At 53.9% G+C, this 26,968-nt stretch overlaps 11 protein-coding genes across 11 annotated transcripts; 3 read left to right on the top strand and 8 right to left on the bottom strand.

The window, feature by feature from the left end:
• Positions 1 to 1,516: 1,516 nt before the first annotated feature.
• Positions 1,517 to 2,797, top strand: CLAFUR5_10541 (Negative regulator of sexual conjugation and meiosis; the record flags this gene model as incomplete). Its single annotated transcript, XM_047909689.1, has 2 exons — positions 1,517 to 2,105; positions 2,154 to 2,797. The coding sequence occupies 2 exons, from the start codon at positions 1,517 to 1,519 to the stop codon at positions 2,795 to 2,797; spliced, it is 1,233 nt and encodes a 410-aa protein (XP_047764345.1).
• A 4,211-nt stretch (positions 2,798 to 7,008) lies between these two features.
• CLAFUR5_10540 (Serine/threonine-protein kinase prp4) lies at positions 7,009 to 9,498 on the bottom strand (the record flags this gene model as incomplete). Its single annotated transcript, XM_047909688.1, has 2 exons — positions 7,009 to 8,713; positions 8,774 to 9,498. The coding sequence occupies 2 exons, from the start codon at positions 9,496 to 9,498 to the stop codon at positions 7,009 to 7,011; spliced, it is 2,430 nt and encodes an 809-aa protein (XP_047764344.1).
• Positions 9,499 to 9,959: 461 nt separating this feature from the next.
• CLAFUR5_10539 (uncharacterized protein) lies at positions 9,960 to 11,018 on the bottom strand (the record flags this gene model as incomplete). The annotated part of the gene is made up of 1 exon (XM_047909687.1): positions 9,960 to 11,018. One exon carries the CDS (start codon positions 11,016 to 11,018, stop codon positions 9,960 to 9,962), a length of 1,059 nt encoding a protein of 352 aa, XP_047764569.1.
• A 281-nt stretch (positions 11,019 to 11,299) lies between these two features.
• CLAFUR5_10538 (uncharacterized protein) lies at positions 11,300 to 12,251 on the bottom strand (the record flags this gene model as incomplete). Its single annotated transcript, XM_047909686.1, has 2 exons — positions 11,300 to 12,000; positions 12,050 to 12,251. 2 exons carry the CDS (start codon positions 12,249 to 12,251, stop codon positions 11,300 to 11,302), a joined length of 903 nt encoding a protein of 300 aa, XP_047764070.1.
• Positions 12,252 to 12,423: 172 nt separating this feature from the next.
• Positions 12,424 to 12,681, bottom strand: CLAFUR5_10537 (uncharacterized protein; the record flags this gene model as incomplete). The annotated part of the gene is made up of 1 exon (XM_047909685.1): positions 12,424 to 12,681. The coding sequence occupies one exon, from the start codon at positions 12,679 to 12,681 to the stop codon at positions 12,424 to 12,426; it is 258 nt and encodes an 85-aa protein (XP_047764566.1).
• Positions 12,682 to 13,621: 940 nt separating this feature from the next.
• Positions 13,622 to 15,547, top strand: CLAFUR5_10536 (Ubiquitin carboxyl-terminal hydrolase 16; the record flags this gene model as incomplete). The annotated part of the gene is made up of 1 exon (XM_047909684.1): positions 13,622 to 15,547. One exon carries the CDS (start codon positions 13,622 to 13,624, stop codon positions 15,545 to 15,547), a length of 1,926 nt encoding a protein of 641 aa, XP_047764071.1.
• Positions 15,548 to 17,041: 1,494 nt separating this feature from the next.
• Positions 17,042 to 18,576, bottom strand: CLAFUR5_10535 (MFS transporter prlL; the record flags this gene model as incomplete). Its single annotated transcript, XM_047909683.1, has 2 exons — positions 17,042 to 17,651; positions 17,717 to 18,576. The coding sequence occupies 2 exons, from the start codon at positions 18,574 to 18,576 to the stop codon at positions 17,042 to 17,044; spliced, it is 1,470 nt and encodes a 489-aa protein (XP_047764568.1).
• Positions 18,577 to 19,401: 825 nt separating this feature from the next.
• CLAFUR5_10534 (uncharacterized protein) lies at positions 19,402 to 20,794 on the bottom strand (the record flags this gene model as incomplete). The annotated part of the gene is made up of 3 exons (XM_047909682.1): positions 19,402 to 20,043; positions 20,112 to 20,416; positions 20,473 to 20,794. The coding sequence occupies 3 exons, from the start codon at positions 20,792 to 20,794 to the stop codon at positions 19,402 to 19,404; spliced, it is 1,269 nt and encodes a 422-aa protein (XP_047764072.1).
• A 1,261-nt stretch (positions 20,795 to 22,055) lies between these two features.
• Positions 22,056 to 23,349, top strand: CLAFUR5_10533 (Carnitine monooxygenase oxygenase subunit; the record flags this gene model as incomplete). The annotated part of the gene is made up of 2 exons (XM_047909681.1): positions 22,056 to 22,653; positions 22,706 to 23,349. The coding sequence occupies 2 exons, from the start codon at positions 22,056 to 22,058 to the stop codon at positions 23,347 to 23,349; spliced, it is 1,242 nt and encodes a 413-aa protein (XP_047764563.1).
• A 549-nt stretch (positions 23,350 to 23,898) lies between these two features.
• Positions 23,899 to 25,122, bottom strand: CLAFUR5_10532 (uncharacterized protein; the record flags this gene model as incomplete). Its single annotated transcript, XM_047909680.1, has 1 exon — positions 23,899 to 25,122. One exon carries the CDS (start codon positions 25,120 to 25,122, stop codon positions 23,899 to 23,901), a length of 1,224 nt encoding a protein of 407 aa, XP_047764069.1.
• A 461-nt stretch (positions 25,123 to 25,583) lies between these two features.
• Positions 25,584 to 26,318, bottom strand: CLAFUR5_10531 (uncharacterized protein; the record flags this gene model as incomplete). The annotated part of the gene is made up of 1 exon (XM_047909679.1): positions 25,584 to 26,318. The coding sequence occupies one exon, from the start codon at positions 26,316 to 26,318 to the stop codon at positions 25,584 to 25,586; it is 735 nt and encodes a 244-aa protein (XP_047764564.1).
• Between the last annotated feature and the right edge of the window lie 650 nt (positions 26,319 to 26,968).

The following is a 26,968-nucleotide window of genomic DNA, read 5'->3' as shown; positions in this document are numbered from 1 at the left end:
ATGCAGTGGTGCGCAACCATCGGAACGGAGAGTGCCTCGTTGCCTGTGCGACCTCTCAACGCAGCCGCTTGCAGGAGGCTGGGCTCCTCTACTATGGAGGTACACGTTGTGCAGATTGATCGTCGTGGCACAGCGATATGTACCGACGTGCAACATGCATCGCCGACCAGGGCGCTGCCTGTTCTCGTTGCTGGCTGCGAGATCCAGCCGCCCAATCAGCCCCGGCCATCGGTCATTGTTCGCGGCTAAGGTTCGCAAACAAGAAACTCTACGACGCGATCGAGCGCCAAGTGCTTACCAGACGGGCCCTAGTGCTCCCAAGGTTCTAGCTTTACGGCAACGATCTTCTGGAATTCGTGTGAGCAAATTTTTCTGGTCCCAGCGCGATGCGCAGGGTCACGTAACGCCGCGCTTGTGCCTCTCAGCTATCCGTCAGTGGGAGCGGCTGCCAGGCTCGATGATTGGACTGGTGACCACTCCCTCAGTTCGCTTAGACGGGAGGCCATTTGCCTGAGGTCAGGCATGAGCCAATCACCGGCAGCTTGTCACGTCTCCTTGAAGCGCTGCGTTCAGTCAAACCTGTGCAAGGCACCGCGCCGCTGGACAGGACTCCGCGGACTCAGGCGCCCATCACTCATTGACCGGAGCGCCGATGGCGACAAACACGCTTTGGCGCTGCCCCGTCGCTGTTTGAAGGCGCGCGGTGGCTAGCGAAGCGTCAAAGACGCAGTCGCTGCTGGCTGCGGCGCTCAACCACCGATCTTCCGTGCGCCCAACAAAGATGAGGACGCATGCAGGTGGTGGCGTCTGCCACCTAATTCAGTGGACCACTGACACGCAAGCATGGCACAGGGATGACGCTAAAAGGCCACCCATGCGCTAGCAGATCCTTTCAGCCAAGCTCGAGACGAAGAAAATAGGCAGCATCAGAGTTGCGCTAGTCCATGCGACCATCATGACCTGGTCGTGCATGGAGCTAGTGGATAGCGAGCCATGTCGCCCAGGGATCTTGCCGCTAACTTCGACTTGGAGATGGAGATGTGTCGTTTTAACAGCATGCAAGACTCACCCATGAAGTTGGCCACCTCTAAAAGGCTGTTATGAGTACATATGCACCCGTCGCTTCAGCTGGCCAGTCACCTCCCTCCATCCTGCTTCTAGCCTATCCTTCCCAATAACCGAACGTCGTCCCGTCTTGACCAGGGTCCGGTGCCTTTATCACATCAACTATCGCGCCCCGCCATTGCCTTCGCTACATCACACGGACAACGCGGACTACACCTGACGATCTCGCCTCACCTTTACACGACCTGGACTCTCTGTTCATAACGGACCACACTCCTTTCGACTTCTCAACTCCAGCTTCATATCGAAAACCCATTCGATCCACGGAGTTCCATTTGCCGGAGGTGTTGCCATTGGACCTACCGTTTGCTTGGCAGCCCATGAGTGTCACCAACCCAATAACTTCAGTCCGGTTTTCGTTCGAGAAGGTGGTTGTTGTTAGATTCCGACTATGCTCCCAACACCGCCAGCGTCGCCGAAACCTTCTGGAGAATGCAGCCCAGAGGATAATATTGGCCTTGTACTTGCCGGTAGGATTGAGTTGACCGGAATCCTTGGAGTCGGAGCATATGGCACTGTTTACAAGGCGCATGATCTTGTTGATGGCAGTGAGTATGCAGTCAAAGCATTGAGCAAGGTCGGCCTTGATCCACGACAGAAGAAGTTCCAGGACCGTGAGATTCACTTGCATTACCTTGCAAGCCAGCACCCGAATGTGGTTTCCCTCGTGAAGATTCTGGACAGCGCGGATTGCACTTATGTCGTTATGGAGTACTGTCCCGAAGGCGATCTGTTTTCCAAGATCACCGAGGAAGGGCATTACATCGGCGACGACTTCAAGGCCAAGCAGGTGTTCCTCCAGATTCTCTCCGCTGTTCAACATTGCCACTCACGAGGAATATTCCACCGAGATCTCAAGCCTGAGAACGTGCTCGTAAAGGACCAAGGTCGGACCGTCAAGCTTGCAGACTTTGGATTGGCCACACAGGACCGCGTTACTTCCGATTTTGGCTGCGGCTCAACATTCTACATGTCACCAGGTATGTAACCACCAAGACGCCGCATGCTCAGAGCTAACATCCTCGCAGAGTGCCAAAACCCGAACCCGAAGCCATACTCGTGCTACGCTTCGGCACCAAACGATGTCTGGTCTCTCGGTGTGATCTTGGTTAACCTGACATGCGGCCGCAATCCATGGAAGAGAGCATCAGTCGAGGACTCCACCTTCCGGGCTTACATGCGTGACCGGAACTTCTTGCAATCCATCCTTCCCATTACCAATGAGTTCAACCACATTCTCCAGCGTATCTTCGAGGTCAACCCTCGCAACAGGATCACGCTCGGAGAATTGCGTGACCTCATCTTCCGCTGCCCAAGGTTGACCACCAATGGATCTTCCAACCCAGTGTCGGCGCCCGCCACGCCTCCATACAGCCCAGTTGAGCAAGCCATGGACAGTGTTACCGACTCCTCCGGATTTGAGGTTCCACGCCTGGAACTTCCAGCTCAGCAATACCCACCATCACCTGCATACTTTTACCCTTCACCAGAGTCCACTCCACCAACTTCAGGACATTGCACTCCTCAACCAACAATTTATACGGCCCCGCCCAAGTCAATGGCACCCGTCATCTCTACTGGCCACTTCTTCAGCAACTTTCAACGTTGCGGCCAGATGTTCTCCAACTTCAATATCCAGGCACCAAACCACATGTGGGCCGCTACTCACTAGGACGGGAACTTCTGCCATGGGCTTGTTACACCATATTAATGGATCTGATTCCCTTGACCTGTTCATATTGGACCACACTACTGCGCAAGGCGTTTACGACGATACGAGGACCAGGACCTGAGCGATTTGACAGCGTTATGTTATCGATGGCTTTGACCGAAAAAGGATTGTGCTAGATACCCTCACATGTTTGTTTTGCTTTTTGCAATTTGTTGGGAGAGGAAAGTTCATGTTACCACTGGCGTTGTCCAAAGGGAGGAATGATGAGTGTGCCGCAGGAAAAGGCCACTGCTCGAGGGAGCATCGTAGAGGGCGCGCATATACCGACGCACCACGGGATGGATGCATCATGAGCTAGACGACTGGGACTGTACCATCATACTGGACGGATTGTCAGTGGACTACAATACGTTGTACAATACAATCAAAGCCCTCACCGGCATACAGCTTTGAGCTATCCACCATTGCATTGGCTTTCACCCTTCCCGTGTCATCATCTGCACTTCATCATCCACAATAGTTGCTCTCACACGCGTACGGTTTATCCTTTCCACTGAACTTGCATCGTCTTCACGTTTCACATGACCCATAAAGCCAAGTGCTCCTTGAATCGTTGACGAGCATCCCTGGTTATTCTCAGACTGCTTCGTACGCCTCGTCATCTACATGGTCACCCGCCTCGGCGCACACAGTCAGGGTGCTGATCAACTCCCAAGAGTCATAGCAGCCAGGATGGCATATCGTCTCTTCTCTACAAACAGCTTGGCCAACCCGTCTCACATCTTTCAACTCACCAAGACTTTTGGACACGAAGCGAAGAAAGACGAGGCTTGCGAAACACCTTGGATGCAGCTTCCTGCCGGATCAAAACTGAGGCAACCAACCGTTCGTGAGCCGTTCTTATGCACTTCGCCTCAGTGCAACCACACTACCTTGGGCCCGCAGACGCCCAGGCCACAGCAACACCCTGCCAGGAGCGCAGCACCAGCACACTTCTGTGGGCAGGGCGTTGTGCACGCACGTGGGGAACCAAGGAGGCCGCCTTCCACTGCACTGCCGCTGGCTTGGATCTGCGTGTTGTGGTCACAGTAGTGGACGGCAGGCAAGCCTGTCACCCTGTTATGCCTTGCCGCTGCAGCACCTTGGTCTCCATCATAGCTTGACCACCAGGCGATACTTGGCAAAGTCCGTGGTTGAGTCTATGCAAGACGAAGATCAGGTGACGAGGATGAAAAGCGGCGACAATCAATGTGTGGCCTGCGTTCTGGTGGGGTCTTGGGTGCAGACAGCTGAGTACGATGATGAGTGGCGACGACACCACCACAGCCACTTCTGCGCCGGCGGGCCGATTACTGGAGCACGTAGCCTCACACAGGGACGAGAGTACTTTCTAGCATCATCGCAAAACGATGGAATGTGTTCCGCGTCATCGCAAAACGATGGAATGTCTTCGCGGAACACAAGTGTGCCCCTCCGCTGGCACCTTTGCCACAGACATGCAGCCGGGCGCATCGACACTGCCTTGCTTGCCGGTACACGCACGGCGGTATTTGGGTGGCGACTTGCGTCCTCACCACAGCAGTAACACATGTCCAAGCAAAATGTCAATCGCATGCGTTCAGTGCGACCGCACGAGAAGTGCTTAGTGACACAGGGCAGATCTCTCGAGAAGAGTGCCGGTCTCCGCCTCAGCATAAGCTGTGAAAGGTTGCACATCAACGACGTCAGGCTACAGCATGTTCCGCGGTCGACTACAGATCGCCCAGTCGGACCGCTGGTACCTCAGCGTCGTGTTGCTGCACATATCCGACCTGTCTATGCCAACGTACAGTACCTTGTGTGCTGTGGCAGCATGACTTGCGGTACGGTTCACTGTACCAGCTACATGAGTCCGCTCACCCTGTGTCGCCTGTGCTCTTCTCGCGTTGCACGGTCGTGGATCGGCATGGACGATACCCGCTCCATACAGCTGTATGAGGACCCCGTCAGCGACATGCAAGTACACTCCTGTGTACCTCCTCGTTTGCCGCGGACAGGTCTTGATGAGTCGTTGCGGTTAGACGGATCTTGTGCTCATCTGCAGCTATCCTCGCACTTACTCGTTTGACTCCATCTTGACAGTTGAGCATGGGTTCAGAGCTACGTTGCTCCCAGCTAATAAACAGCCGCACTAGTTCTTCCTTCTTCGGGTTATCTTCGAAGAAGTACATGAAAGTTTCTGACTTGTAGCAGACCGATCAGCAAGAAGCACTCTCTCTGACTCTAGACGACCGGAGCTTAGAATCCCGCCCTAGCTGTTCACGGAATGGGTCCAGACAGCAACCAAGATTCACAGTCCTCCATCTTGGGTCTTTCGCGAGACATACCGCAACTCTAACATTCTATAGTAGTTGTTTGAAATCCATCGGTCTCGGTCTCGGACGGAAGCAGTTGGTTCGCGTGAGCGCATGAACCACGACAAGCGACACGAAAGACTGCAGGCAATCGCCACATCTCACCGCAGCTCAAGCGCACAAGAATCATGGCCGGGTGAGTACCCGCGAGAGGACCCGCGACTTGGTTGTGATACTGCATCGAATCAAGACCCATCTGAGGCACCTCTACATCCTGTGCTGCAGTAGTAGCTACACCAAGCGTGTGCCACCTGCCCGGAGAGCCGCAAGCACACATAGCATCCGCTTTCGTGCAGCTGTCAACGCATCGACTACTGCGAGCTGAAGAATTGACCACATGATCATGTCGGAGGCGCGCGAACCGAATTCGCTGGCTCCGCAGCGTCTCTATGAGCATTTCCTCAATTAAGCAGTGGCAGGTGACTATCGAAGTCAGAATTGCGTCCGTCATGTCCAGCGTAGCGGTGAGTGATTGTGGGCATCATGAGTGCCTGAGGCAACTAGTGTTGAGGTAACGTGCGAGGAAAACTTTTGGGAAGGCGACAACATCACACTGGTGCTTTGCAACGAGATGAGCACTTTCGTGTATCATCGATCTGCTTGATGAAATACGTTCATCTGCACCCAAAATCTGTGCTCATGCGTGTTGATTGATATTGTGACTGCCCCGACCAGCGTCAAAGGGGAGAAATGACCTGACCATGACCACCTCGCACAAGCAAGACAACAGGAACAGGTAGACGACTACAGCCCCATTTGACATTAAAAGGAGCGATACCAAAGGCCGTCCAAAGTTTCCAGCATGACCGCCGCGAAGCGCCTCACTCGCCCATACTTTCATACTCCTCACAGAGCAGTCGCACTCCAGTAGATTCGGGCGGGAGCCTTCCTGTCAGTATCACGACGAAGCGCTCGGCGGCAATGGACAATTTCATCAGTAGTTGATGGTCACAATGGAGTAGATGGCGACCTTCTCTGCATCACAGAAGTGCATCTGGCTTTCGCATATGGAACAACACGGCTGTGTGCCGTACTCGCAAACATTCAACTTATGTGAATCCGGACTGACCGATTGATATCTTACTCCGAGCGCACTGAATAGATGACGAGTGAAAGATGTGAATGCAACGCTCAAGGCATCGCACCAAGGTACAATCGTGATCGAATTGCTTCGTTGACGAGAAGTCTGTTTACCCAGCGGGCTCTATCTCATGCCCTTATAGTCCAGCGATCTATCCTTCCATATTCATAGTCGTGATCGGTATGTTATTCGCCATCAACAAATACAGCAACCCGTCTGGCCCGCCCGCCTCGCTCCCCAACGATGGTGTAGCCAAATGCATGTGGACGATACAAACCGAGACCTCCCCTTTCGAGGAGATGCTGCTGCAGGTGGCGCGAGCAATGCGAATGCTTGAGCCCGAGGGCAGGTCGTGCAAGTCTACTGCTCGGTCAGAATACCCAGCGCTAGATCAAATCAAGCGCAAGGTAGACATCTTGATCGCTCGTAAACTTGTCGCACGGCTGACGACACCACCAACACTTCCCCGCGTCTGGCCAGCCCATAAACCATAAACCCGGAACCTCCACATCTTTTGCTCCATCTGTGTCCAGACCTGGCGTTATGCGAAGTGGTACGTAGCGTGGACCCCAATCGTATGTTCGTGGTTTGCCGCAGTGTTTGAAGCATGTATCGCAAAAGCCTTCGCACCTCAAAGCGTAGGGCACATCGTAGAAGCGTGGATCATGCTATGACGTAAGACAGTTCGTTCTCATGGAGTGCTTGACCTTCTCGACGAAGCTGCGCGCACCAGAACGCTATCCAGAGTGCTGCACAGTCACAGGTCGCAGCGTTGTCGCGGAGATCGTGCCCTTCGGCTTCACCTGCGTAGAGGGTCTTGCGAAGAAGTGATGATGAAGTGCATCCTTCGGCTTGATGCGCTTTTCCGGGTCCAGCTGCAAGCACTTGTCCAGAAGATCCAGAAACGCAGTGTGCTCCTTGAGCATGGCAGGAGTCATCTTATTGATGTTGCCGCTCAACCTTGATTTGAGATCTCGCTTCGCCAATCCTTGCGCGAAGTGCATCGGCTTCTGGACCACGTTGCCAGTCATCTTGTCACGCTCGAGTCCATAGAAGGTGAATTGCTCGTCGAAGTACTTGTCTGCCAGCATCGCACGCTTGATGAGCCGATTCGGAAGCTTACCTCGACATTCTTGAATAACGCGTAGCATGCCGTTGTTGTCTGAGCCGTTGAACAGAATGCGGCCTGCGTAAAGCTCGAACAGTGTGCATCCAATGGCCCACATGTCGATGGCGTAGTCGAAATTCATGCCCAAGATCACCTCTGGCGCACGATAGAATCGTGAAACAAGGTACGGTGTGAGTTCAGCATCCTGCTGCAGCGTAGCAGTGCCGAAATCGCAGATCTTGATCAGTGTCCGCTTCTCGTTGACGAGAATGTTGTCTGGTTTCAAGTCTGCATGCAGCACCTCAGCATGCTTCATGTGCAACAAAGCCTGGAACATCTGATATGCGTAGATCTTCACAGCATCCAGGTTGATGCCAACATCGCGCCCGAACTTCTTCAGAACGTCTCGAAGATCCATGTGGAGTCCTTCGAAGACGAGACAGAGATGTCCTTTGTGTGTGAAGTTGCCCAACAATCGGATGATGTACCTCTTGTCTTCCGGGTCCTTCTCATTGAGACGCTCTAAGAACTGCATCTCTTTCTGCCCTGCCTTGAGCATAGTATCGTTCCTGCACGCAATCTTTATCGCGACTTTACTGCCAGTCTGAGAATCTCGAGCTCGCACCACGGTAGCGAAGGTACCTTTGCCGACTTGTTGCTCGACGGCATAGCGATTGTCGAGAAGTTCACCATTGATGATACGGTAGTGTCCATCAGGATAGTCCCAGTTGTCCAGCATACCCTCATCCAGCGTACGAGCCTCTTTGGCATCGGCCTTCTTGGCAGGCTTATCGGCGGGAGCAAACATGTCATCGTCATCGTCTTCCGCGAACATGTCGAACTCGTCGGCAGGCTTCTTCGGTAGCTGCATTGAAGCTGGCTCCTTGTTGGCTTCTCCTTGCTGTTCTGCATCCTGTATATCCTGACGCTTGAACTGGGGTCGGTCCTCATTCATGTCCATATCGGGATCGTAGTCTGCAGCAGACTGACCTTGGTCATCGTTGTTCGCACTAACCTGTAGTGGGTTGACGAGGTCCGCGTCACTCAAAGCTTCGAACTGAGCAGGCGAGCCAGGCGCTGATGAGCTGTCTTTGGGAGTGCCAGGTGAGTTGGGCGATACAGGCGATTGCGGCTCTGAGCGATTCGTGCTGTCGTGATAAGGCGTAGCAGCAGCAGAAGGTAGATTGGACTCTAGCGTTGCTCGACGGAGTGAATCGTTCCCTGATGATGCCGCGTACTTCTTCTTGATAGCTTCGCGCTTCTTGCGGCGCTGCTCTATGAGCTCTGCTTCTGACAGCTGCTTCTCTGGCTCAGCGGGCTCCTCGACTTGCTCACTGTGATGGCCAGAGTCAGCTGCCTGGTGAGACGCGGGTGCTATTCCACTGTGTACTGACCTTGCCTTGTCTTCTTCAGTCACTGTAGCCTGTCTGCCTGATTGCGATGACTTTGCCTTAGCATCATTGTTCCCATTCTGTGTTTCATGTAGTGACCCGCGTTGCGCAGTGAGCGTGTTTCCACGTTCGCTGTGCTGGGAGTCTGGTCTGGAGAGCTCATGCTTACTTGGTGGTCGCGCCTGTGTGCCGGCTGCAGTCGCACGGAAAGGAGATCGGCTTCGATCGCGCTCGCTGTATGAGTCGCGGTTGTTGGGCCTATCGCGGCCGCGGCGGTCATTGTATGGAGGACCTGCATTGGGCTGTGATGGACGATCTATGTCGCGGTACCCGTGTCCACGTGCTTGCTTCTCATCGTGGGTCTTATGCCGCCGCGTGTCCGATGCGTTCTTGCCGTAGTGGTCGTCCTGCCGCCGTCTCTTGTCTTTGCCCGCGCCTCCATCCCGGTCTGCGCGGAAAGGTGATCTCGAGCCGGAGCGGTCTCTGCGGAAAGGCGACCTGGAGCGGTCTCGGTCTTGGCCATATCCGTTGAAGTGTGCGTTCCTATCGTTCATCAAAGCCTCACGGCCGGTGAGTCGCGTGGGCCGAGATGAAGACTTCGCGTGGTCGCGAACATGTCTGGCGGACGAATTAATATCCGTAGTCTGGCGTAGTGATGTGCTCTTTGTAACCTTCTCCCCGTCCTCGCTGCTGACTTCGCCGTCTGAGAGTGGCGACCGCGGGCTCATCTTGCCTGCCGCCGATTCTACGAGATGTACGAAGAATGCTGTGCCAAGACAATCGCCCTGCGTGTTGTGTGTTCAACGTGTTAGCAAATCAGATTCTCTCAGCGTGCGCCTTGTGCTGGTTCCTGAGATGGTGTTCTCACAGGCTGATGTCTGCGCAGCTCAACTGCGGCTGTGCAAAGTCACCAGCAGCAACGCTGGTTTTGTTGATGGCGGGTGTGCAAGGAGTTGCGATGATAAGGAGCGCTCTTGCTTGCGATGTTGGTTGAAGCTGCGACGACGAGGTCATGAAGATTTGGACGACTCAAGACAAGTGGGGCAACGTCGGAACTTGCCGGCCCTTCTTGGATGCTCGGGCATCACTTTCGCCAACATTCACATGCACGCTGAGTGGTGCAAGCAATATGTGTACAAAGTGAACTTCAATACAAATAGCAAACTACATTGCACAGTCTGCCAACACTCTACTCCCTTCCCCAACCCTCCAACACCTTCTTTGCACTAACCTCATCCTCACCAGTCTCATCCGTCCGTCGCCATGTCGAAGGGCTGCTCCTCCCCCTACTGCGACCTCTCTCTGCATCAGCATCAACTGCTCTCGCCGCTCTCGCCGCATTGACTGCACCCAGAACGTGCTCCAGACTCAACCTCTCATTCTCCCCGACCGTATCCTCGTTCTGCTCGGCCCACTCCATCAGCTCCCTCGGCACTCCGGTCCAGCCCGTCTCTGACAGCACAGTCGGCGCGCGAGACGTACTCTGGTCGCCTGTATCGTTTGAAGCCTCGCCGATAGTGAAGATGTCGGAGGGCGCGTTGTGGGACTGGGAGGCCGTGGGAGGCCGTGGTACAGTGGGACTTGACGTGGGAAAGGAAGGGGTCAGGCCTCTGGTGGCGGCATTGGCGGCGATGGCGGGAGAAAAGTTGCTTGGCAGAAAGATGCTGCCTAATGAGGATGTGGTGTTGATGCTGTTGAGGAGTAACGCGTTGAGGCTGTCGTTGGAAGCATTAGCGGTGGCTGTTGTATCGTGGGCAGATGAAGCTGTGCCGTTAGAAGTCATGGAGATGAGGCTAGCATCGTCGATCACTCCGATGGATGAGGCTGCCCCAATAGACCCATGAGGTGATGGTGACGGAGCATTTGAGCGGACCTCGTGTTGTAGCTGAGGCATGATAGGTTCAGGACCCGACCATGCCGACAATGGCAAGTGTTGGTCCGCTGCGGCTGGTGCGAATGAGGCGCCTGACGCAGACAAGCTCGTGTTGGTATTCGCAGCTTGTTCAAAGTCCCATAGAGTCTCCCTCGTTGACTCATTGGGCTGCAGAAGGTTGCCAAACTCTGCTGCACGTCGCGCGTGACAGACCGGACATGGCCAGTCAGGTTCAATGTCTGGATAGTATGTCGTAGCGCTTGGGCAGTCGTACTCCAGCATGCCAGGAGTGGCGAGACAGGTATGGCATTTGTCGGTGCTTGTAGCGCGCATATGGCCACAGGGTAGCCAAGATCGAATGATGAGGATACACATCTTTGTGTTTGCAGGTGGTGTTCTGGTGGGAAGTTAGTTGAACAGTAGTTGGACATCCGAGAAGTACTTTGGGGGTCGAAATGGCCGCTCTACATGGTATGTTACAAGTGCTTGTGCGCAGGTCACATGTCTGGCGGACTCGCGGTATGCCATGTCGCAAGGTGGTGGCGCAACGGAGGGACTGTGGCTATCCAGGAAGGAGGGCCGCCAAAATGCATCTTGCAATGCCGTACTCTGTCCACTTCGCAGACGGTCTTCGAATCCAGCATGCTTCATCCAGCTTATGCTTCCTGCGGCACAACTCTCACAGTCCTCTTCACGCCTCGCTCGGCACCCTTGACCTTGATCTCGATGGTGAAGTCACCAACATGCTTCACTTTACCCTCAGCTCTAGCCTCCTCGTCCATGAACCTGATATCACCTTCCGCCAGAATGACTCTCGCTGCTTCATCGTTCTCTGCAATGGCCACCCGAACAGCAACTAAAATATCATACGTGCTCACAGATCCATAGATAGCCTGCGGACCTGCTGGCTTCGGCGGCTCTTTCGGTGCCTGCATACGTGCAGCTAGTAGATCTGCCGCAGCGCTCGAGGCTGTTCGTTGTCTCTCCTTGATCTTAGGTGCAGCTGGCGCCTCTTCTTCCAGCTCCTTCTCTTCAATGATGGGCTGGCGGTAGAAGTCAAGTCGAGGGTTGACGAAGATCTCCAAGAGCTCTATACTTCGCTCGGGAGATAGCTTTTCTACTTCGTGTTTCTTCGGTGTCCTCGTTGGCTCCGAGGCATTGATCGCGATGCCTGATGCTCCAGTCTCACTGGTTGCAACCTCTGGCAGCGGCTCTTCCTTTCCGAAAGTATAGTCTCGCGCTATAGGGATGTTGTTCGCTTTGATCGTTCGAAGCTCGGGCAGTGTCACGTATTCGGCGATGCGGCGCGGGAAGAACTTGTTGCGCATTTCACCCGATGCGATGGGAATGATGGCGCCTACAATTGATGAGCCAGTGATCACTCCGCTGATGATGGTCCTTCTCACCTCTCCTGCCATACCCAGGCACATCTTTCAGTAGTCTTGCAGTCCTCGTGCCCGAAAGGTTCGCGAGCTTCTTCTTTCCTCGAACATGCTGTCCCAATGCTGTAGCAGGCGCTGTAGTGGTGTCCGCGAATGGTGCCCAAGCATAGCTGCGGATGCAAGCCGAGCATTGAGGTATCGACCTTGTTCGGAGCGGTAGTGCCATCTTGGGTAAGATGAAGTGATGACTTTCACAGATTCAAGGAATGTGCATTGGACGACGTGTAGACTTAGACTCTGAGTGGCTCATTGCCCGCGGACGCTAGCTAAGGACCAAAGCTGGTAAGCTATATATATCTACATCGACCTTTCCTTCGACCACACTCATCAAGATTTGCTCAACTCGCTTCGATATTGAAAGCACATTTCTTAACCTTTCCTTTCGGCTTCACAGACAATTCTTGATAAAATACTGTCGCTCTCATTCTGCTCCACGATGTCAACTTCCGCAATCCCCTCTCCTCGTGGCTACTCTTGATGACTGTGACGGCGTGCTTCGTGAGCTTCAAGACTATGGCTCGTTGTTCGCCAGTCTTGTCCTCGAGGTCGATGAACCCGTGGGTGGCGCCTTTGACTTTCAAGGCGACAAGAGCCATGACCACTGAATCATAACGCCATGGACATAAAAGCATCTACATCCAGAGCATTACGGAATCAACGAGTCAACCAGCTGCATTTCGAAACATATAGCGTTCCTGAACAGTCCTGAATCACTCTTCGCACAGCTTCACAGTGGCTACCAACGTCCCAGTGGGCACCAGCGGTGCACACTGCGGCGACATGGTACTTCGCTGGATCAAAAGTGCTTCCCGGAGCTGTGCGTCATGATAGTTAAGGCAAACGGTAGCGATGGGGGACAATCAACCTCCCAGATCTTCGTGATCGCTCATCGAAGGTGACTGGGACCAGGAGATGGCTTCAGCATCAGTAGTGGTGGAGTTTAATGTGCGCGCTTCCTACACGTACAGCGTTCAGTAGCTGTGGTTATCGATAGTCCGATGTACGTAGCAGTGCAGTGAGCTGAATGATTGATTACATGTTCGAATTGATAGAAGTGATGGAGCCATGGCCAAGGACCATCGTCCTTCTCGCCCATAGTGTTGCGAGAATGTTAGTGAGGCGAAGAAGAGCCCAAGGCGTGTTATGTTGCATATGATCAAAGATGCTATGTTGTTGGAGACGGCAACAGTAGCGAAGCACGAAAGCAACGCGTGTGAAGGAAGGGGTCGGCTTTGTGTTGTTCCACTGCCGAGGTGCTCCCATTGAAACGGCAGGCGACATGGAAGACTGACATCGCGGCAAGTGGTGGAAGTGGTGGTGGAGCATTGCAGCATACCAAGGAGCTACCACGGCTTACAGCGATCCAGCTCCCCGTTGTGAACAAGTCCTTCTGACCACAAACTGGCTCGCTATGATGCGGCCATCAGTCCGACTCTCGCGACAATACCAACCAAGGCAGCCGCGGAAGAGTCGAACAACTATCGACGCGAAAAGACCCTCGTGGCTATAGCCGGCACTGGAGTTCTCGCGCGAAACATGCCCGACAAGCCATTGACCATCGCGACATATGCGGCGGGGGCATCACTTGCTGCCATCACATTGGTCTATGTCTTTGGCCCAACATTCTTCCTCGACGATGACGCGGCTAACAGTTCCAAGTCAAGCCGCAAAAAGGGCGTTGTAGGACTAGTCAACCCGGCGAACGATTGCTTCATCAACAGTGTACTCCAGGTATTAGCAGGTCTGCCAGAGCTACGGACATATCTTATACGAGAAGTGCATAGGCGGGACCTGGATGGGCCGCAGCTGTATGAAGATTTGAGGCCAGCATTGGAGGAGCCAAGGAAGAGCCCCGACAGTAAGCCGCTCCAGGAATGGCAGATTATAGGTCTGCAGCAAGGGTTGGTCACAGCGGGTCTGAAAGAGGTGCTCAATGCGCTCAACGAGAGGCCTATATACAAGAAGACCATCAGTGCGCAGAGCTTTATACGATGCGTAGAACAGGCATTTCGCACGCGGATTAGCAGAACACAGCAAGATGCACAGGAGTTCTTGCAAGTCATTGTTCAACGGCTTGCTGAGGAGTATCATGCTGGGAAGCGGGCAAGGAAGTATGCTCGACAGCATGGGGGCACAGTACAGCAGGGGGCAATGGGCAACAAGGGAAGTCCCGCTGGCGATGAGAACCACAGGATCCCGAATGGACGACCCAGAGACAGCAAGATGATTCCGCCCGAAGCTGATGCAGACCGCGGCTATCAAGAGTCGCATACTGCCAAGGCCGATGCTGGACAGCAACAGGAAGAGGACGATCAAGAACAGGATGAGAACATTTTCCCGTTGGAGGGCAAGCAAGAGACGCAGGTGGAGTGCTCGCATTGCCATTTCAAACCTAAGCCTACCGTGACATCCTTCAACACCCTCCCCTTGAATGTGCCACACGACTCCACATCGAGTACTCTCAATCAATGCTTCGATGGCTTGCTTAGAGTGGAACACATCGATGGCTACACTTGCGACAGGTGTCGTCTAGAGCATGCATTGCAGGTGTATGACAAGCAGATCAGCAGAACCTCTGGAGACGAGAAGGCTGAACTTGAGGCTGATCGCGCGAAAATTGAGCAAGCACTGCACGAGGATCCTGAAGTGCCGCCCAAGGATGTGCAGCTCCCAGATACCAAGATGGTACCGAAACGGAGGATCACGAAGCATAGTCGCATCTCCTCGTTTCCGCAGATTCTGTCTATACATCTGAACCGCTCGGTCTGGGACAATCATTCGTCTTCTTCGAAGAATATGGCCAAGGTGTCCTTCCCGGAGACGTTACCGCTGGGCAGTCTACTCGACCGCAAGACCTATCGCTTGCTTGGAGTCGTCACACATAAGGGTGGGCACAACAGCGGGCACTACGAATCGTTCCGTAGGCAGATCTTGAACCCTCCGTACTCGACGCCCGCATCACTTGGCAATGGCGGAGTATACAGCATCCGCAGCAGTCCTGCACCAAGTCCGCGCATGAGCGCTGTGCCAAGTCCCCAACTGAGCGGCACGAAGATGAGAGAGTCTATCTCAGCAACCGAAAGCCCGTCTCTTTCTACGGACTCACACTTCTTGAGCACACCGACCAGTGCGACGCCGTCAATTTCTTCTGGCTCTTCGACACTACAGCCACCGGTGCTGGACAGAAGGAAACAGCAGCCGCCTCCAGAGTCCGTCCCAACGCCTGGCTTGCCAACACCGCCTCAAGCCTCCCAACCAGAGGCCCCGCCCGCAGAGGAGAAGGCCAGACCCAAGAGCCAGCCTGCACTCCAAGCTCTTCGCAATCGTGGCCCAAAACGAAAAGGCAACGAACGCTGGTGGCGCATCTCCGACGATAAGATCAAAGAGAGCAAAACAAGCGACGTTCTGGGTATGCAAAGAGAGGTGTACATGCTGTTTTATGAGCTTGTGCCGAATGAGTAGCATTCTTCGCCCAGCATTAATTCAAAGAGTGTACATAAAAGGGCGAGGTCTGATAGCGGATGTGATCTTCCAGCGTTTGGGTATGATGGGGCTTTTGACTTGAGCCAGGCGTTGGATGGGCTTCAGATGGGTCTATGGCTTTGATGCGCGGTCGCACTGGATTGGCTTGCAATTGTATATGTCTTCTAGAGAAGGCTCGTATGATACCATGGGCCTATCGTTCTATAGGCGCCTTACAGCAGCGTATTGAAGTACAGACATCGAGTAGATGTCGTACCTTGCAGATACCTGTCCCACCTCCATCTACTCACAGTGCATCTCGTGCCTCCATCGTCGCACCCCCGTGTCGGTCAAAGCGCCTGTTTCAACCTTGATGGTTACGTCAAAGCAATATAGACCGCTCCCTCCAACCGCACATATCCCTCAAGATCTTGTCCACGACCTCCTCATGCCACACTGCGCTCTTTCTGCGTCGCAACGCAACCTGGACGGAATCCCCGATCCCGTGATGAGCTAGGATGTATCGAGCAATGCGGCTCTTGTGCGTTGAACACGTTGCAGCACGACACGCATCGGCACATCCACGTTTCCCAGGGGCAAAGCTCTAGCCTCCACTGCACGAAGCTCTTCCCTCCCACGCCCTGATTCGAGCACAACTTGCTCATTCGCTTGATCGACGCGCATCTGGGACTGGGATTCGACCTGCCCACGTCGCCACCCCATCGTGGCCCTCACGACCATGTCAGCGATCGGCTGACGCACCCGACTGGAGGGCAAACTGCTGTGAGAGCGTCCACGCTATGCCGCGGCAACGGCGGTGAGACCGCGCGACGCAGAAACCACGCACGGCAACAGCAGGCAGGTGGGAGGTGATACGAGCATCGTGATTGGAACGTGGGAGCTGGTCAGGTGGGGCTGCGTTCGGCGATTGTTGCGTGACAGGGTCCTGCTTTGGCGCCGCAAATCACAGCGCGTTTGGCACGTGAAGAGCTCGAGGCTGAAATATATAACCCCCGCCTCGCTGCTGCTTCTAGTCAGATCATCAACGACAAGCAACATCAAGACAATCAGACCAACGAACCAATACCACAAATCAACTCCCAAACCTTACCAATTCAACCAACAAGCAAAATGGGCGGCTGCGGTAACACCAATTGCTCTTGCAGCTCTTGCTCCTGCTCGCCAGGCAGCTGCTCGTGCAACGTGAGTAGCAAGAAGTTCAGGCTTGTGGTCTGACACCTATGCTAACATCGCTCTCAGTAAGCCGAGTATGCTCGCGACATCATGACAACCTCACCACTCCAGTAGACGGCGTTCGACCAGCTTCATCCACTTTACCCCTATGACAACCTCGGAAGGACAGGATGCAAGTGGGATCTGATCATTGGGGGAATTGAAAGCTGGGACGCTTGATGATGGACACGAAGGATCTGATTCCAGTCGATACCTCATGAAATGAATCTGCCTTTCACAACAACTCTATGCATGTGCTGTCTACCACACAAGCTTGTGCTTAACATGATGTCCCTCCGCCTCAGCGACATCGGTATCAATCTCATCATCAACCGCACCTTCCTTCTCCAGTTGCCTGTTCTCATATATGATCCAGCAGCGAAGAATCCCCGCAACCACAGCAACCATCAAACACATCGCCGCCGAAATCCACATCCCCTTCCGATAAAACGGCTTGTCGCTCGGCGGGAACACACTCGTACCCAGCAACGGTCCACACTGCCCAATCGTCGCCAGAATCGTATACCCACCACCACGTTTCGACTCGGTCGCGTGGATATTCGCCGTCCACGCCAGAAGCAGCGCGACAGACGCGAATATGCACACCGACAAGAAGACCGAGGTATATCGCGGTGCTGTCGTCTCCGTTGTCGCATTGATGATGAAACCTATTGCCGCTATCGTCGCTGCCAGGGCAACGAATGGTCCTCGTACTTTGTACTTGTCCGAGAGCCAGCAGAGGAGGATGATGACGAAGAAGCAAAGCACATATGGCGGCGCGCTAAGACCGTTGGACTGGATTCGCGTGAAGGAGCCCATTTCTGCGATGATAGTGGGCACGAACAGCGGCAGCGAGGCGAAGGAGACGTTGCTGTCTCGGAGTCAGCATGTACCACTCCTCACGATCTCAAGACCCCAAGATCTCTCTCAACTCACCACCCGAAATACATAATCCCCGGCAAGAAACTCTTTGGATCCTTGAACACCTCCATCATCTCTCTAAACCTCACACCCCTCTCCTTCCCGACATCAAGCCTCTGATTCCGTGCCACAAAATGCAACGCAACCTGTTTCTCCCTCTCATTCAAGAACGGAGCACTACTAATACTATCCGGCAAGAACCACCACGCCACCGCAGCAAAAGCACAAGTCGGCAGTCCCTCAATCAAGAACAGAATTTTCCACGGCGCAAGACTGCCCTTAATCTGGCTAATGCCATAAGCCAGCGCTCCACCATAAGCATTCGCCATCGCAGCACCAGAGATGAAAACACCATGGCGAAAACCGACCAGCTCACGCGGGTAGAAGTACGTGAGATACAATGGAACGCCAGGTCCAAACATTGCTTCCGCAACTCCGAGGAAGAAACGACAGACCATGAGACTCTCCCAGTTGAAAGCTGCAGCCTGAATTGTTGCGACGAAACCCCAGAACAAAGTGACAGCCGCGCAGTAATTATGCGGTTTGAACTGTTTCCACCCGATCAAGGTCCATTGCGATAGGATGTACGCGATGTAGAAGATTGTGCCGAGGAGTTGGTATCGATTGCCTGACAGGTCAATGTCGTCCTCCATTCCCGCAAGGCGCGCATTTCCTAGGTTCGAGCGATCGAGGACGGCGAGGGAGTAGAGGACGAAGACGAGAGGGAGGAGGCGATAGTCGAGTTTGCGGATGACCCGTTTCTCTTCTTCGGGGGTAGGAGGGACGAAGGTGCCTTCATCTTTCTGGCGTTGGAGGGAGTCGATTTGTTCTTGGTAGTCGGCGGCTTGTGTGCCTTTTTTCTCGATGTCGCTCATGGTGGGGATGTTAATCCGGCTCTGGCGGTGGACGCCCGAAACGCAACACAAGACGACGAGAAGAGATAGAGGAAGTCAGAAGAGACCCGCCAGCGCGGCACTTTTGGTATATACAGACCTACTGTTGACTGCGTGGGCCCAGCCGCTTATGAGGCCGTTGCTTCTGGGACAATCCCAAGGACAGTGCGACACTGCAGGTGATCGACGGGCGTAGTGCGGAGTATGGTATGGACCGCACAAGATTGTGGGGCAGGGTCATAAGTTACTTTTGGCGCACCACGATGTCGCACGAGGCGGAGAAATGGGAATCCTTCGAGCTGCCTGTGAAGATCTGCGGCTTCGAATGATGCGTTTCGTCGTGCCATTGACGAAGCGTTCTTGCGAGACCGATGTATAATATTTGTGACTGCTTCAAGCATGTTATTAGTAGTGCATGTCGTGCAACGTCGCAGGAAGCGCCGAGCTGACTTGTCCGACGCTTGGTCGAGCTTGATAAGAACTGGCCAAGAAAGCATGTCGCGGGGAAGTGGAGCGAGTGTAGCAAACTCAATCCTCGCGGCTCAAAAGAGTCAAAACCCAGCGCCAGGCCAGGCTTGGTGTCTGCAATGGCCAGTGCTGCAGGACATGATTAGCTCCCGACCGGTAATGGACCCAGGCGGTTGGAAAAGTTGATCAAAGAAGCATATGCGATGCGCAAGCGCCTCGTCGAGGTTGCTATGATCCACGCGTCGCTTTAGCATGCTGGCAGGTGCAAGCAACGATGTTTGTAGCGAAGACGACAACGCGCTCATCGGTAACGAACTTTGTCCATAGCCCTGGAGACTGTCAATAGGCACATCTTTCTCCCTTTCGTCGCAGCCTTGAGAACTTCTCATCTGCACAGGCGATGCTCCATCCAAGCCCAAGGTCGGCTTCGTGAAACTTGGTCACTCGACGCAGCTCGATCGTGGACAATGCCTCGAACCTGACACTTCCCATGAGTTCCGAAAGTTGTCGATCAACAACCCACCAGTAATCCTTCATCTGATGGTCACCGAAGAACAGGCCAAAGAACTGCAGAGACGCCGGCAGTATATCGAGTAGCTGTGGAGCTTGCTCCCACTGTGTGTCCGACTCGTCATCAAATCCGCCCAGTAGTATGGACACATCAACGCTGAAGTGCATCAGCTTACTGAGACTGCTCGGATCGCCCAGATACCCCAGCATCAATTCCATCTGGTCGAGCTTAAGCTTCTCCTGGCCTGTACCATGCCGACGAAGCCCATCTCCAATGCGCTCAGCTTCGAACATCCACTCGATCATGTCACCCTCGCTATACGAGAGCTCTCGCACGCTTGGAAACAGTTTGAAGAGCAGTTCTAGACCAGCATCGTCCAGAACACCTCTATCAATGTAAAGACGGGTGAGGAGCGGCGAAACATTGTGCGGCGGCGGGTTGTCTGTCGCCGTGTCCTGAGGTTCGGAGCTCTCAATAAAGGCGTCAACTCGTTGAGGTAGAAACCAAAGTCCAAGCGCGGTGCAATCTCGTTGCGTACTGCCAAGGATTGCAATCTCCCGAATGGTCTTCCTTGTGTATGGCCATGAATCTCGTTCGCAATGAGCTCATTTGCAAGTGCCATGGTAAGCGTATCACTCAGTGAAAAGACTGCGATCATTTCCAGATGTTCCACTTCCGGGCATAGAGCCAGGAAAACGGCCAACATCGCATCTTCAAGACCATGGGAGAGGCCATCCTGGAGAGAACTTTGAAGCTGTTGGGAAATGTCCAGGCGCCCAATAGCGTGATCGAATACCTCTCGTGTCTGCAGGTCCACTTCCCCAGGTCTTTTTGGGTCATCGGCTATGCGAGGTCTGATCTTGGTATTGCCATGCTTCTCGCAGAAAAAGTGATGATACTGTTCTTGCCTCTCCGCCGAAGCACTTGGCGGAGTGGTGGCAAATTGCTCGACCTTGATCCGCTTGACTTGGGCGGCGGTCGAAATCCCGAGACTGCAGGTTGGCTACCGCGATAGTTCCTGGTGCCGTAGATTTCGATGGTGTCGTAAAGCAGCGGGCTTGCTAGGCGGTAGCACGTCTTGCTGGCTCTGCAGACATTGGCCAAACTCGAGAATAGTGGGCGATTCGCTCGTGAGCATGGCCCGATGTACGACTCGACGAGCTCCGGCTGGAGATAGATGAATATGTTTTGCAGCAAGTCTTCTGGCAGATTTGAAGCCATGGCGAGCTATCTTCAAGGCATACGGCGTGAGATGTGCGGAGACGAGGGCGAAGTTGGCCAGCTGCGGATTTGTATCAAAAGGACATGGCTTGAGCCTGTGCGAGCGTCCATGATTGCGGAGGATTTATGAGCACAATCTTACGTTGGACGAAGGCTCAAAGACGCGTGTAGAGACGACTAAGGGATTGAACGAGTTGACGATGCACAAGGCAAGAAAGAGGCCCACCGTGGCAGCAACAGACAGAAACACAAAGCCCCACACAAATAGAAGCCTTCCCCACCTGGCGCACAGCTCAACCAAAGGCAACTGTTGTCCAGGTGATGCCAGTCAAGTTTTGACGCGGATTATCTAACCTTAGTGAGAGTGTGGTGTCAGGTGGGATCGTGCAGCACATGGGAAAAACTTCTCAGGATGCCAAAGACGATCAAAGCTTCACTGGGGTTAGCGCCCTTCTCGAGCACCTCTTGTTCGCGTACTTTCCTGACCTCACTTCGTCCTTTCTTCATTGCCCGACATCGTGATGACCATCGTTTGCGATATCAACCCTCCACACTTGACGAGGAGCTGTCTTACGTGCCATCTTCAGCGTTACGAGAGAAGATAAGAGTACTCTTACCATGCCAGGAAGTCCACGTGCACAGTTACCCCATTCGGCAGCTTCATACGGCGGGACCAAAAATCGCCAGACCTCGACCTCGACCCCGACGAGATGGAACCTCGCGATATGGTCAGACTGCCCACACAGGAACTCAGCAGTCATCATGGACTGCGCTCCGTCATCACTGTGACATGCGCATGATGCTCACGGCTAGGTGTTTCGCGTGCGAATCTCGATGGCTTGCCTGTATCACTATCTTGTGCTACACGCTCTGCAGAAGCGCAGAGCACCATCGCCAACACCACGAGTCCCGGCCCGGCAGGATCCAACCGCCGCCACTCCCGTGGTCATCAGCACCGGAGAGCTAGCCACTGGCACTACCGTGCCTTTCGTCTTATCTGTGGGGAAGCGTGTCGGCAGTCACAAGACTCTATCATTTCTTTCCGCATCGAGTAAGCACGGGATCCAATGACTGCTTGTACGTGGCTTCAACTTGTGAGGGAGCGGACTTCCATTTTGAGCATTGCGGTCCCTATAAGCTATTATCACCATGGCACATAAGAACTGATATAGAAGTGCGACGACCGTGAAAGAGTACAGTATTAGCTTCAAACGTCTACTTTCCTCTCACACTCTCACACAAAAATTCTACCACTGTCAACATGGCTTCACTTCTGAGCTGGTTCGGTGGCCCTGCCGCATCGAAAGAACAGACATCCAACAAGAAGACCACAGTACGAGCACTGCCAGCAGAATGGTACACAGCGCCAGAAATGTATCAACTTGAGCGACGAGCAATCTTCTCAAGAAGGTGGCTGTTCATGACACACAACTCTCGCTTCAAGCAGGCAGGCGACTTCATCCGCTTCAACGTTGCAGGCTACGACTTTGTTATCATTCAAGACCGACAGAACAATATCAACGCCTTCCACAATGTATGCAGACACCGTGCCTACCAAGTCGTCGAAGAACCACAGGGCAGGAAGAACATCCTCTCATGCCGATACCACGGCTGGTCTTACGGCCTAAACGGCAAGCTTGCCAAGGCTCCTGACTACGACACACTTGACGACTTCGACAAGAACGCTAATGGCCTATTCCCAATTCACGTTCACATCGATCAGAAGGGCTTCATCTGGGTGAACATGGACTCTAACGAGACCCCCGAGCTGTCCTGGGAGGAACAATTCGCTGGCGTCGACGAACAGGAGAGATTCGCCAAGTTCGACTTCGCCGACTACAAGCTCGATCACACTTATGGTAAGTCAAATCTCCACGTCACCCGCTATTTTCCATACTAACCCCACTGCAGAACTCGAAGCAAACTACAACTGGAAAATCGCCTCCGACAACTTCAACGAATGCTACCACTGCAAAACCACCCACCCAGACGTCCCCACCTTCCTCACAATCGACTCCCACGACTGCGAGGGCAAAGACGGCCACATCCAACACGACCAAGCCCCCACCGACGAACAAAAGGAAAAGGGCTTCGACGTCAACAGCACCTACTACTTCCCCCACGTCAGCATGTCCATCTCACCCCACTTCATGATGATCCAGCGCTTCATGCCCGTCGGCCCCTCCAAAACCACAGTCGAGTACGAAGTCTACCGCAACACCAACTCCTCCGACGAAGACTTCAAGGCTATCGCCGACACTTACGCGAGAGTCATGAAGGAGGATAAAGCGCTCTGCGACAAGGCTCAGCGGAACCTTAACGCGGGAGTGTTCGTCAATGGTGAACTTCACCCGCGATGGGAGAAGGGACCGTTGTTCTTTCAGAGCTCGGTGCGCGATGTTATCACGGAGCACTTCAAGAAGGAGAAAGCTGCGGGTCAGGAGATTTGGCCCGCGAGGCAGAAGGTGGCGGGTGCGAGTGGTGTGAGTGATGAGGATTTGGAGATTTGCAAGGGGATTGGATGTGGACAGCAGAAGGAGATTTTGGCTTGGTAATTGTGATGGTCTGCGGTGAGTGGATGGGATCTGGTCTTTCGCTGCGAATTTTTGTCTACCTTTTTTGGCGAGCACTATACCACAGGGACTTTTTCGATAGAGGGCTGTGTACAGTACGAAGTTATGAGATTATGAGACTTTAAAGATGCAATCTTTTCATTTTCCGCAATGTGTGCTCTGGATGCCGTCGAGGCTGCGCCTCCCACAACCCCTCTCCTGATAAGAGCGAAGAGGCGGTCAGTAACCCATGCCTCGAAAGGAGCATGGCACGATCCGAGATGACGGAGTCCGACCGCCCGAGCCAAAAGAAGGCTGGGTGTGATGACCACCTGCTTACCAGACCATGTTCGCAAAGCGGGCGTGAGGTCATCTGATAGCAGTCACGCGATACTGGTAACAATGATCAGGCCTCGCCTGCGTTCTGGTGGCCACCTCTTGCGCGATGCACACCGCATCATACTCTGCTTATCGTTGCTCTTCTCTCGATCTTTTCTCCTTCCTTGTATGGCACATGGATCCTCTGGCCACGCTCCATGTCTCAGCCGAGCCTCATGGTGCTTGGGTCATTGAACGAGTCTTGCAATCGGTCTGTTGATGACGTGCCAAGCTCATGTATCTGTTCTTGTACACGTCGTCTGTCTCTGGGTTGAAGTCTTCTCCAGTTCCGAAGTGATCGCCAGGCTGTTGCTGGATTGCGTGTAGATACCGGTCGTAGCCATGCATCTCCGATGGCAGGTCGTAGCCGCGAAGCTGGACCCAATATTTTCCGGCCCCGCGATGGCGGTATCTGCGTTCACCACGAACTCTGCGCTTCCATCTCTTGCTGACAAGCAGTGCCTTCAGCCATTCTTCAAAGTCGAACTCGAGACGCTCCAGGTATCTTTCATCCGGCTCCCGGCCATGACCCAATAACACAACATCATTTACGGCTGAGTACATGTACCAGCCAGTGTTGCATTCGACCCCGTTCCGTGTGAGGGCTTTGAACTCGTGAGAGATGAACGCCAATGGTAGCAAGGATGCGACTTCTTCGATTCTGCAGTTTATGATCTTGATGACACTGCTTCCAAGAGTGATGGCGGTGTTGCTCGCAAAGCATCGCTCTGCGATTGATTGAAGCCAGGTTCTGAAACGCTCCAACTGGGGCACTTCGATGACCAACAAGAAGTCATGAGTTGCGTAGTACATGGCTGATGCCTCTTGCCGGATTTGCTTGGAGACTTGAAGCAAGCTGGGCTCTTTCCACTTCATTCCAAAGTCGACAACGACGACTTTATGCGGAGGTGCGAACCGCCAAGAGGGTCTTACTTTCGTGCTCGTCGTCTGCTCAATGAGCACGTACCTGTAGATCTCGTTCCGAATTTCTGCTGGAAGTTTCATCATCAGATTCTTCGTCGGCTGTCGTAACTTGCGCTTCCAGCGTCGTTGCGCATTGCTTGCTTCACGGGCCTTGGCGCTGGGCTTCCTAGCTTTGCTTGTGGTTCTGGCGGGTGCAGAGTATTCTACGCAGCGGCGATGCTGGCTACGACTGAAGTCATACGCATTCTTATCCATCGTACGGGCGCTGCGGCGAGCGACTGCGAGTGCCATTAAGCGTTCTTCTGATGGTGGAAGTGGTGGTGGTGAAGGCGATCGGTACTTGTGACGGGGACGTTTCTTTCGCAAGGGTATGTAGTCTTCTTCATCGTCGCTAAAGACCTCGCGTTTGATGGTAGGGGCGAGTGACTCGCTGTCCGAAACGTCGTCGTCGATCGCGTACTTGTTTCTTGCCATTGTGGTTGTTGATTTCTGGCTGGCTGTGGTCGTTGTTATTGACGAAGTCACGAGAGAAGTGGTTGAGAGAATGTGCGAAGTCGTGAGGGCGGAACAGCATTTATACAACTGCTAGGCAGCAGGTCGAGAAAACTATGGTGGTAAGCTTGGGTCAGCCGACCGTTGAGCATGCATAAGTGAAAGCAGAGTGAGGTCCTTGCAGCGGAGCAGCGCTACGTTGGCCCATCGTACGCCGTATTGTAAGAAGCCTGGTCCACCGAATACGCGTGCCTACCTTCGGGACAACCACTGCTTTGTGTCCGCAAAGCGCAAGGCTTCACCTTCACTTCCGCCGAAGTACGCAATCTAGGCCGCTTGGCATGGTTGTCAACGTTTCAGCAGCACTTGATGTGCTCCAATGGTCGTATGTGCTGTCTGTGCGCTGCGATGTCCGTTACTGCCCGTGGCAGTATCGCTCTGCCTTAATGACTCCCACTCAGCATCGATCTGGTCTGACGAGGGCTATCATCCACCGGACCTCCCAGCACTTCCACCTCTTTGAGCTTAAGTGATTCAGCCAACAGTTCCTGACGCGCTTCATCTTTGGCCAAAGCAGTCTTTGCGTGTTTCTTGTCGAGATGCCTCCCCACCACTTGCTCGAACCTCACCTTCAGCCACTCCAAATCCTTGCCCTGCTTCTTTGCCTTGCGTCCGAGAGCAGCAATGTCGTGCACCGTCTTACTGAGGTGAACCATGCCAGCCGGCGGTTTGACCTGACCAAGCACAAGTGCGTACTCGAATGCGAACTCGGCCAATGGCAGGAGCGACGCTACATGAACCCAGCTGCAAGTGGTGATGTTGAGCGAGATGCCTCCAAGTGGCCCTCTGCCCTGTGGACCATTGCCGCACTGCTGTCTGAGTATGGAGACCCACTCGGTGGCGTCATGAAGTTGAGTGATAGCGAAGGTTAGCTCGAACTTGTTGAGAGCGTAGAACATCGGGAGTGCCTCAGCTCGGATTGCGCTGCTGGTGTTCAAGAGTGCGGGCTCCTGGCGACCACGACGGGCATGACATTTGCTGGTGAAGCGGACCTTGAAGCGTGTTCTGCATTTCTGCGCTTCGCCGTCGAGGACATATTGGTAGATCTCGTTTCTGAGCTCTGCAGGCAAGGCCATCAGCAGGCATTCGGATTGTTCCTGCGGCGATGCTGAGGCCATCTTGTGGTGGATGTCAGGTTGTGCCGGCACAGTGGCCGAGTTGGCAAGAAGGCGAGCGGGCTCATGATGTTCGCAACTCTGCCAGAAATGCTGCAGTGATTGGAGGGAGGGGAGGTTGCAGGCAGCAAACGCGCTTGGAAAGCTCTGACCACTCCGAAGCTCCACTTCAACTTCAACTTCTCCCACACTCTTCTCCCTCCGCTACACCTCTTTACTCACGAGCAATCGAATATCGAATCTTCCGCGCCGCAGCAAAGTCTCTCAGAACCGGCTCAGTATCTCTTCGCGGCTTCTTGGTCCCAATTCTGGCGACCTGCTGCTCCGCCGAAGGTGAATTGCAAGGTGGCACTGGTGCTTCGTCGATCGTGAGGTCAGCACACACTGGAGATGGCAGCATGGCTTGCTGAGCTTCGATATGCGGACTGCTGGTCTCGCTTCGTGTCTGAGATAAGCTTCGTTGGTGGTTGAATTGGTTCAGAGTAAAGGCGTGCATCGTCCGCTGGTAGCTTGGAATTGAGCTCATCGAAAAGGATTCCATCTGCCACTTGGTGTGCGCGTGCATCGTACGACTGTAGCCATGGACCCCGGGTAATAGACGGCCGCATCGTTGATCTTCATGGCTGTATTCCTCCTCAGTAACATCTGGCACC

Source organism: Fulvia fulva, chromosome 7 (genome assembly GCF_020509005.1).
Source record: "Fulvia fulva chromosome 7, complete sequence".
Lineage (NCBI taxonomy): Eukaryota > Fungi > Ascomycota > Dothideomycetes > Mycosphaerellales > Mycosphaerellaceae > Fulvia > Fulvia fulva.
This window is presented reverse-complemented; position numbering and strand designations above follow the sequence as displayed.